Genomic DNA, 11,528 nt, shown 5'->3' on the forward strand with positions numbered 1-11,528 from the left:
TAACCAAATATTAAAACGAAAAATGGCAAAATTTTTCATGTTATATTTTACCTTCACAAGTTAAACTTTTAGTATAGAGAAACCCAAAACCATAAGAAAGCCATGAAATAAATTATTTCTCTTCTCTTCGTTGTAGAGTTGTGCGAGTAGCCCGGCTGGAAGGTCTATCCAAAAAATAAAGGGTTTAGACAAAAATATATATCTAAAAAATAGGTTTAGGCAAAAAATAATGTCCGTTTAAAAAATGGATTAGGCCTCAAGTAAGATTTTTTTTTTACTTGAATCTGACCCGAATTTGTAAAAAAAAAACCTTATTGTTTTGCTTTTGTTTTCTCACTTTTTACCACTATTTTGCTACCATCTCACTGTTACATTACTACTATCTATTTTGTTAATGTTTGGATATTGTATAACACTTGTTTTATTGTTAATTTTGCTACTATTTTAGAGGTATTTGTTTGTTGTACTTATTTTAGTATTATTTAATTATAAAATATTTTTTAATTTATTTTCAATTTCTTAGAAAATATTTATTTTAATATTTTTAGTATATTCGGTGTATTATATTTTTAAAATTTTTTATATATAAAAATAAAAATTGAAAAAGGTAATACAAGCAGGTCAAGTTGGGCTCAAGTTTTGACATTTTTATCTAGGTCGGACTTGAGCAAAAATTTAAATCCATTTTTTGGTCCAGATCGAGCCTGGGTCTATCAATAGGGCCTAAAATTTTATTAGAACCCGGCCCGGCCCATGGACAACTCTACTTCGTTATCATTGTTTTTAACTTCACCATAAAGAAGCAAGAAAGGTTAATTTTGCTATTAGTCCATGTAAGTTGTGGATTTGGTCTATATATTTTAATTTGATTATTTTTAGTTCTTATACTTTTCAAATTTTAAAATTGTAGCTTTGCCCAAATAATAGTTGTTAAATTCATTAAGTTTTATTTTTAAAAAAAACTTGACGTGGCAAACATATTATCATATGTAACGTCGTGTCAACTTGTTATTTTCACATATTACTCATAAAAAAGGCAATTAATGAATTTAATTGTTGTTGTTTTGGTCAAGACTGAAAATCCGAAATTCAAAAAAGTATAAAAACTAAGAATAATCCAATTAGAGAACATGGATTAAACCTACAACTTTACGCATAGTACAATACTAATAGTAGAATTTAACCAATCAGATTTAACTGCTGCCATTTGTGTCAAAGATTGAAAATTTAAAATTAAAAAAAGAACATAAGAGGCTAAAATTGACCGATTCAAAAAGTTTAGAGACAAAAATTAAACCCAACCACTTATGCGGAATTTACCCAACAAAAAACCAAGGAACAAGATAGCAATTTAAGGTTGCTGATATGAAGAACTCATCGTGAAACTGCACAGTAGATTTTGGTATATTAAGCAAAATAAAGTTTGCTTCCATTTCATATGTATGAAATTAAAAACCTCCAGTAAGAGGGAAATCTCATATATAAACCCTAATATTAAATTTGTTGGATAAGAATGTCGACAGGAAAATATATAATGTGGAACATACTTCCATTAAAAAGCAAAATAAATCACATGTAGTTGAGAAGCCATTGTTGAAAAATTGCAACCTAGAATTATTTTGGTGGAGTGTAAATGTAATATCTAGAAGGCATTGTTGGCATTTTAGAATACTTTCGTTGGATGTGTGGCCAAACATTTGTAATTTAAGTATCTTTCTTTTAAAATCAAAATATTATTTTTAAAAATAAAATATAATTTCATAATAATTTTTTAAAACATAAAATAAAAATATCAGTAAACTACTCTGGAGCTTTAGATGTTTATTTTTAATTACTTATATTTTAAATATTTTCACCATATCATTAAATTTTAAAGACATAGAATAATTAATGACCGATGCCTAAAAATCTTAATTTTTAACATTATTTTAATATAAATTATTCCCATAATTATCTGAAATTTTAAAATTGTATTTATAGATATTAAATTTTTTTTAAATACCAAAATTTGAATTTATATTTGGATTACAAATTTCATTAAATGCATGACATTGAACACCTAAAGTCAAATCCAATCCTTAAAAAGAGGATGGAATTTGTTAATTGATCTAGAAAGAAGAGTATTTGAAGGTTGTAACGAATATATAAATTTGGAATTAAATATTTTGAATACAAGATAACATACAACTTTTGGAACTTGTTCTGTTCCTAATAATATATTCTAATATTACAAACATGGAATTTTGTTGTACACAATATTTAAACCAAAAATTTGTTAACGTCTTTGGAAATTGAACATCTTTATGGACACAGTAAAGATTGCTCCAAAGAGAACTGCAAAACTAACAATCACAGCAGCAACTAATCCCAGATAATCATGCCTGAAATCATAAAAATTTCTCAAGTACTGCTCCACTGTCTCATTGTTCCCGTCTTCAAGCATGTGTGTTATATCTCCAAACTGTGAAACAACCAATCCATACAAGGTCCAAGAAACAGGACAAATCCAGTAGTACCACCTCCACCATATTGGCATACTCTGTAATTGGTGCACATTTGAATTTAGTTAGTCCTCAGAATTTGTGTGTATATATGTATATGCTAGAGATACCAATCCTATTGGTTTATGCAGTCACCCTTTAGAGGTGGCATCCAACAGGTTTGGGACTCGAATCTACACATCTATAACCCCTTGAAAAGAAACTTTGCATGGAAGTAGCACTTACAGGTCGTGGGATGATGAATCCTGAAAAGAGATTCCATACTCCGTAGAATGCCGCGGAAACTATGGCTGCAATGTAATGGTTTGGTGTGACAGCAACAGCCATCATGCCGTAGAAGGTGAAGTAAAGTAAGGTGAAGAACATGAAGAAGAGATACCAGAAGAACTTAGCAACCGTCCATTCGAATCCGATCATAGCATAGACTATAAGGCCATACACAGAAGCTTGAACAAAAATATAAGGTATCTCTATTAACACCTGCAATGGCAAAATGTGGAGTCAATTATAATGTGCCTACAACTTTCTTAACCATTTCAACTACTCTTCAAAATGTGAAAATTACTTACCTGTGCAATGGCATATGGCATTGCAGAGTACATTCCAGCAGCTCTTTCTCTATAAAAGACTGTCCTTTCGACCGCCACAACAGGTTGCACAGAAGAAGCGTTTTGGATACCAAGGAAAAGAACAGCAGCATACATTGAACCCATTGCATTGGACAGATCTTGTATTGTTTTCCTGTAAATTTACAATCCAGACAATTAGATGCATGAAGCTGACTGATTAAAACTTAAATTGAAGCTTGAGAACTTGAGTTGTTGCTTACGTTTTAGAACCAAGGTCCCAGAACACTGTCCCAAACATCAATGCTATGACGGTTGTAAAGAGAAATCTCACAGCAGTATATGGGGGGTTGCGCCAGTATGACCAGTGTTGCTTCCATAAACAAGCTGTACACTGAGTCAAGAATGATTGAGAGTACTGTGCTGCGAAATAGAGTTCCTTTGCACCAGGAGCTGGTTTACTTAAATCTTCAATAAGAGCTTTGTTTCTCCTGAACAAATGACATGATGCATCAGTAGCAAATTCAAGGTAGCCAAGATTAATAGGCCATAGATATGTCTTATATATGCCAAACCAAAGTAATTAGTCAAATCAAGTAACACTTTTTGTTGCAATTCTGTGCCTAGCTAGCTTATTACCTGTATAGGTCTGACTTTTTGTAGATTTCAGCAAAATCGACGCCTAAAGATAACTCTTGTGCTGTTGAGGTAACTTCCAACATCCAAGTAGCTGGATTATAGCCATCTTTGATTTTGCTAACTCCTTGAATTCCCTGGAGGAGATGAACATTAAAGTGTTAGATACAGTTTTCATGTGAACTGAGAAATGAATTAAGTTGATGAACTTCAAAAATTGTTGTCTTTCATTTCATCACACCTCAAAATATTTGATAAGATGTCTAGAATGGTGTCCTAATGGCCCCACATAGATCTCTTGTCCTCCACGCTTCATAAGGAATAGCTGCAGTTGCAATTTTATCTTAGTTACACTATTACATATAAAACTAACTAAAATGGAGCCACTTCTTTTTTTTTTTTTTTTGAAAAATGTTTCTCACCTCATCAAATGCTTCAAATATGTCAATACTTGGTTGATGGATGGTACACACAACTGTTCTTCCAGTGTCCACTGTATTCCTAACTGTTCTCATGACAATTGCAGCAGCTCTTGCATCAAGCCCTGAAGTTGGCTCATCCATGAAAATGATGGAGGGGTTTGCCACAAGCTCGACTGCAATGGTAAGCCTCTTTCGCTGCTCAGTTGATAAACCGTTTACACCAGGTATACCAACTAGGGCATGCCTTAATGGTTTCAGTTCCACAAGCTCCATGACTTCCTCGATGAACATCTAAAAGAAAACATGTTGAGAGAAAACCATCAACTTAATCCTGGCCAAAAGTGACTACGACAATGTGTTGTTTTTATAGGACTCTTGTTCCGGCCAATGGAGGGGAAAGGGAATAGTAGTTTTATCAAACACAACAGTTCTCAACTTAAAGCTGTAACAAAGTAGTATAAGAGACTTGAAACAAGTTAGGATTTCACAAATGCTAACCTTTCTAGTTTGAGCATCAACCTCACTGGACAATCGTAGCCAAGCGGAATAAAGCAAGGATTCATACACAGTGACATGAGGAGAATGAATGTCATTTTGTTCACAGTATCCAGATACTCGAGCAAATGTCTCTTGTTTCTTGGGGAAACCTGAAACTGTAATGTTCCCATCGATATAACCACCAGTTTTTCTGCCTGCAAGCACATCCATCAGAGTGGTTTTACCAGCACCACTAACACCCATGAGAGCTGTGAGAACGCCGGGTCTGAAAGCACCACTAACACCCTTCAATAACACCAATCTATCTTCAGGGACACCTTGTTCTTTCATTTCCTGCAATGTTTCAGTTCAATCAAATAAACTCTTATATATCTGCACCACATTGAACCGGAAAAAAGACTCAAACCAACCGTTGAACATATACAGTACTTGTACATTGAACCGGAAAAAAGACTCAAACTCTTATGTTACCTGGGGCATATCAACAGAATACACAATGTCATCAAAAGTGATGGAATGTGGCTCAAATGGAAGAACCATTCCCTTTTTCCCTTTGCCGTTGGCCCCAGCTGTTGCATCACTCATAGAAAAGGACATGGATGAGGTGCTTCTTTGAATGTCATCTTGGATCTCTGCATGTCAATTAGTATGGTTAACTAAATTAGCAAATCAATTAAATTAGTATTGCTAACCGATCCAAATATATTCAAGCTTTTAATACCTGATCTGTTTACATGACTTGAGCTGCTTTCTTGGTTTGTTAACTGAATGCTTCCACCAACTCCAACCCCATTGACTTGATCGTCGCTTTCAGGTTCATCTGATATTACGGCCTTATTCTTCTCAAAGGCTAAAAATTTATTTGAAAAAGGGTAAATGATTAGCCTTCCCTTCGAAAGATGAAAAGATTTAGCAGGTAACTATACTCACGGGCTAGATAGGTAAGAGCCACAGTAAAGACAAAGTTGAACAATAATACGAAGCCAATCAATCCCCCTACTCCGATCCAATACCAATATGAATCTGGGAAGAAACTCCTGGAATTTAAAACTTCAACTCCTAGTGATACGTTTGAACCCGGAAGGACCTTCAATATGAAACCAAACATGCAAGATCAGCATATTGTTAAGAGACAAAAGCAGAATTATAGACATTGGAATTTCAAAAGCATTACTCGATTCCACTGGTGCCCAAGGAACTCATTAGCCATCAATGCATTTTGCCCATACATCATTGGTGAAATCCAGTAACCCCATATCCACCAACCCTTTATGTCCTCTGTTGCATTCAATATAATAAAAAGATTAGAATTGTTAAAAGTTTTAACTTTAAAAGCTTTTTTCTAAGACTTGATATTATACCTCGTGACAGGACGAAGCCACCCAATGCAAAAAGTACGAGTAAAGCAAATGACCCGAAAGTGTTAGCAACAATCATGTTTCTACCGATTGCTGCAATAGACCGAAATAATCCTGAAGCCATCTGGTTAGTGAGAACAAGGATGAGGTACTGTCTAAAGAACCTGCACCAGAGAAGTAACTTCAACATCAATTTGGATCAGAGGAAATGAGCGAAAAACTGTGTACTAAAATTTTGTTGTCATTTATTTTTCCTACCTTTCAGCATTCGGATCAAATCCGATGACATAGTAGGTAATAAATACCCATATAGAAACTTCTAAAAATGTGATAGGGATCTTCAGTATCCATGATGGTAAAGCATAGGCCCATGAAGGAAAGAATAGGAGGTCTCTTTGCTTGTAAAAGACAGGGAGCTTGGAAATGGTCATTGAAAGCTCAGACATTCCATTGAACATAATCATAGTCATACCAAAAAACAAGGCCCCCATGTAGATTCTTCCTCCTTGAACAGAATCCTTATGCATCTCAGTCCTAAAAAAGAGTGTCATAGTAATTAAGGCCATCACTGTGAGCTGGTACCATGAAGAAAATAAAAATGTGTTAGTCACGATCCTTAAAACACGACAATTGCAGTAAAGAATTTAAATATGATTATTACGCACTTGCATACACTTGAAGATGTACACGAAAGAGTTTCTCTTCATAAGCAGAAATTCCCTTGCGATGCAAGCTTTCAACAGCTCCCACTTCCCAACACCATATTTTTGGGTTGTCAAAGCAGCTGGGTGGCTCTTTGTTTTGTCAAAAGGAGTCCCAAGTTCATCTCCAAGTTTCATTCCCACATGGAATGATTGGAATGCCTCAGCAAATTCATTGGCAGTGATAAACCTGTAAGGTTGATCTTTACGTACCCAATACTGCATTTGGTCTTTCCTTGATGTAACCTGCAATTAGCAATGTTAAATGTGACTGAAGAGCAAATTTCTCTATATGAACAAGGGAATAAACTTTGTCAAGACTTACCTCTTGCAAGAAATCAGCCACACCTTTTCTCTCAGGGCACCTGAAGCCCATAGATTCGAAAAAGCTCACCACATGTTCACGAGGACCCTGATATACTGTCACTCCATCAGAAAGGAGAATAATGTCATCAAAAAGATCGTAAGTCTCAGGAGCTGGCTGTAGAAGGGAGATGACTGCAGTTCCATTAAGGATGTGAACAGTTTGCCTGAGGGAGTTCACAATTTGGAATGTAGTAGAGCTGTCTAGACCAGTAGATATCTCATCCATAAACAGTGCCCTGGCAGGTCCAACCAGCATTTCACCTAATTGCAAGGACAATAGCATAATTAGATTTCATCATAAGAAATTTAGTGTACTCAGATAAAAGAAAATTTGGGTAATTGACTTCATGAACTACCTGTTGTGACACGCTTCCTTTGTCCTCCAGAGATACCCCTCAACATTTCATTTCCTACCATAGTGTCTGCACATACATCCAGTCCTAAAATCTGCAAAATTTATGTCCAAAGGATTTCAATAAGTGAAGAAATTCTTATATTAGTGCTTCTTGAATAGCTTTCAATATACTTTAGTTTCTGTAATATTACCTTCAAAATATAGTCAGTGATTACACTTGCTTCCTGTCCTTCTGTTGCTACTGCCTGAAATGTTAAAGATGACAAAGCAAATCTCGGTGAATACAAGATTCTTTATAATAGAGATTCCTGTCAGATAAAATTAATCTTTCAAATTATATTATATTTCAGATTGTCAATCAATTTTATTTTAGAGAAAGTTACCTTTGAACATATGCAACTAATTTTGCAGGACACGTGAAAGCAATATGTAAACAAAACGGGCATTTTGCGAGTGAGGTATATAATATGTTCATATTTTGCATTACAATGGCTGCATAATTCTTACCTTCATGAAGACATCAATATCAGGATCAGGTTTAATGTTTGCTTCTTTCTCTCTTCTTGATAGCTCTGCCAACATATCTGTAAACACACATAGCAACAAGGTTTCATGCTTAGAAGAATTATCAAAAAGGCAAAGTGACAACCTTTGCACCAAAAGGTCAAAAGAAAAACCGAGAAGGGTGGAACTCAATCAAACTAACCATATCGGGTTCCAACACCTTGGCATCTTGCAGAAAAGGCCAAAGTTTCCCTCACAGTAACTTCTCCCAAGTGAAGATCATGTTGACTGATATAGGCAGCAGTTCTCTGAGGCACAAACTCCTTCATGGTATGCCCATTGTATGTCACAGACCCCGAAAACTGCAACAGAATTTTCACTTTCAAATTAGAAACTAAAGCAAAGGCAGAATAGAAAGCAAAAACAAGAAGCATAGAAAGGAAAACACTGAAAGGAAAATTGTGAATTTTGTAGATCACCTTGAGATCAGGATTAAGCTTCCCGGCCAGAGCCAACAAGAGAGTGGTTTTTCCAGAACTTGGAGGACCCAAAAGCAATGTCATCCTATAATATATACATGAAAAGACTAATCATTGATTAATTCCAGGATCTCCCAACTTCAGGGAGGAGAGAAAAAAAAACAAAATTGACGTGTTGATAAGGCTCAGATGACCATGTTTACCTTCCTGGCTTAACGATGCCACTGACGTCTTTGAGGATAGTCAGCTTTTTCTTTCTACTAGAAAGAACACCCATATCTATCAAGAAGTTCTTTAATCACAATACAAAATAAAAAGTTAGTAAGAATCCTAAACAAAAATGTTGTAAAATGATAAATTAAGTAGTATTTTCCAGGTTGCTACCTCGAATATGCTAGTAATGAAATTAAGAACAGAAGGCAAAGCACTGGTTCCTACAAAAGCTTCGGCTTCAATATTTAGATTTTCATATCTGACTTCGATTGTGGGAAGATCGATGCCAACCCTGAAAGAAAAAAAAATCCAATGCAAATGATTATTGATGCAGAGAGCAGGACCTCCATGGACAAAAACAGAGTTCTGTTTTCTTTTGTTTCATTCATTTCCCTAGTAACCAATAATAACAACAACAACAACAACAACATACAAAAGAATCTCATACCTGTCTATACGATTCTTGAGCTTCAACAAGAACCTTTCATTGTCTTCCTCTGCAACTTTGACCAACCTCTCAAGTAAAGTCCTCTTTTCTTGCCATCCAAGGTTATCAACATCGACCTCATTGGCACCACCTTGAGAGCCAGTTAATATACCTTTCCTGAGACGAGCGACAGTTGGTAGTTTCTCAAGTGCAGCCCATTTCAAAGCTTCTTCATCATCTTCATCTCGTGAAGACCTTGAAAATACGTCCACAGCACTGTTTCTCCATATCGAAGAGCTTCCGGCTCTTAAACTTCCTGCTCGTAAACTTCCCCGTAAACTGTTACTCGCTTTAATAATATCACCACCCTCCATTACCATCAAATCCCAACACCCACCAAAACAGTATCCAAACTTTCACGTTTCCGGAGCTCAAATCAAAGAATCAAGACCAAAAAAAAGGGGGTTTACAAGAATTTGAATCGACGTTGAGAAAAGAAAACTTGTGTAGTCTATTGGTGTTTTGTTATCAGACTCTTGTCTTTGAACATTTACAAAAAAATCTGAGTTTTGAAACTGAAAGAACAAAAGGAAAAGCCTTGGTTTCTATAAAACTGGAGGTTTACGTTATATATATAGTTATTAGAAATTACATAACATATATGACGGCTTTCTTTTCAATCTGTCAAACTTACAAAATTTCCAGGATGTTTCGCAGGGATTGAATTATTTGTGTATAAAAAAAAGTGAAAGATTCCGATTACTGTTATTATTAATTATTATTAGTTTTTAAAGTCTTCCGGAAGAGGCAACATCAAGCGAACGGCACTTTCAATGCCACCTGTTTTGAACTTGGAAATGTTTTTCTTTTCTTTTAATTACTGTCGTTAATGGAAATTTCCATATATCTTTAATGAAAAATTAAAAAATAAAAATAAATCAATGATATACTGATATATTTTTGTAATGTTTAGAAGGCCTAAATCTTTTATATTCTTATTTTATTTTAACACCCATGTGTATACGACGGTAGATACTACTTTTACACGTTTTAAACATCATTAATTCAATTCCATCTTTTAAGTCATTGAAGTGGCTTAATACATAACATTATTTCACCTCGTGTTTTATATGTATGTATACTAACAATTTAAAGAAAGAAAGGGTTTTATTAATTTATATTGTAGGTTTCTAAAGATTATTTAAAAGGATATATGGATTTGTTTTGACGAGTTATCTTTTAATGGGCAATCATCAATAGCCAGCGTGGTGTGAAATTAGATGTCGAGAAGGTCTAAAATATATGGCATGAATCTCCTACAAAAAAACATGCACTAGCTGCCACCAGCTCATCGTGATTCGAGTGTGTAATAAATAATAACTTCTTTAATGTTTTAAATTGACATAATTGCTGAGCTATGCATTCCCTTTTGGGAAGTGAAGCAGGTACTGAATTTGAACGTAGAAAACGATTATTTAGTACATGATGTATACTGAAGTAAATAAAAAAATAACTTTCAACCTTTGCGTGTAAAAGACTTTGAATATCTTTCTCCAAGAGGCTCTTTGCATATGGCGACAGATCTGTTTAATAACGTAATCCGCAATTTTATTATTTTTCCACACGAAATTTTACTTGCCAAGTCAGTCCAAATTTAATTACAGTTTAACAAAATATCATTTAAGAAAAAAATCGAGTTTGATTTATATTTAACTACAAGATTAACTAAGCTAATGACTCCTAGGTGGGGCCCTTCCTAAGACATGATCTTACGTGTAAAGCAAATGAGGTAAAGACTAGATATTTAATTAGAGTGGACTCCCAAAAAGAAGACAACATTTCGATTTTATGATTACTTTACGATAACTGTTATTATATTTTTCTTTTTGAGTATTTTTTTCTTCTCTTGTTCAACTTGTATTTACTAACTTGAATATAGTAACACTCTTTATCCATATTTTTTTAATTATTTTTTAATTTTAATGTTATTAATATAATATTTTCTATTATTTTAGATAGTTAATTTTGAGTAGAAGTTAAATATGATAATTTGAATATCTCATTTTTTTAAAGATATTTTAATTCTTTTTACTAAATAATTTTAATTTAAAGTTTTAAGTATATTAAATAAAAATTAACATTTAATATATCAAATGTTCTATTACCAAAAATAAATACACGCTCTTAACTATAATTACTAAATAATAATCCAAACAAAATTCTATTGGCATCCTATTAAATATAAATGAAGTCAATGAAGTAGAATCGGTCTGGTCAACAATAGAAATTACCATCGACGGTCAGCTGCTGTTTTCTACTCGTGCGTAACTCAAAAGAAATTTCTTTCAACTTTTTTTTATTACAATGTAAATGGAAAAAAACGTATAAAGAATGATTCATATCATACATTGGCGAGAGCATTCTTTGGTTTTTTTTTTCACAATTTATTGATTAAATTAGCAATTAAATCACATTATATACGCTTCAAATTTTGCAGAAAAA

General features: G+C 34.0%; 1 protein-coding gene across 1 annotated transcript; it reads right to left on the reverse strand.

Moving 5' to 3' along the window:
* Positions 1–2,123: 2,123 nt before the first annotated feature.
* LOC107906466 (pleiotropic drug resistance protein 1) lies at positions 2,124–9,782 on the reverse strand. Its single transcript, XM_016833461.2, has 24 exons — positions 9,048–9,782; positions 8,771–8,891; positions 8,590–8,678; positions 8,387–8,471; positions 8,110–8,269; positions 7,911–7,987; positions 7,595–7,648; positions 7,405–7,495; positions 7,008–7,309; positions 6,647–6,928; positions 6,240–6,556; positions 5,985–6,145; positions 5,798–5,901; positions 5,554–5,710; positions 5,345–5,473; positions 5,095–5,255; positions 4,624–4,956; positions 4,126–4,416; positions 3,945–4,028; positions 3,707–3,840; positions 3,331–3,558; positions 3,071–3,242; positions 2,727–2,981; positions 2,124–2,539 (listed from the first exon to the last, which is right to left on the reverse strand). The coding sequence occupies exons 1-24, from the start codon at positions 9,404–9,406 to the stop codon at positions 2,276–2,278; spliced, it is 4,410 nt and encodes a 1,469-aa protein (XP_016688950.2). The 5' UTR covers positions 9,407–9,782; the 3' UTR covers positions 2,124–2,275.
* Between the last annotated feature and the right edge of the window lie 1,746 nt (positions 9,783–11,528).

The sequence above is a fragment of the Gossypium hirsutum genome, chromosome D05, assembly GCF_007990345.1.
Source record: "Gossypium hirsutum isolate 1008001.06 chromosome D05, Gossypium_hirsutum_v2.1, whole genome shotgun sequence".
Classification (NCBI taxonomy): Eukaryota; Viridiplantae; Streptophyta; class Magnoliopsida; order Malvales; family Malvaceae; genus Gossypium; species Gossypium hirsutum.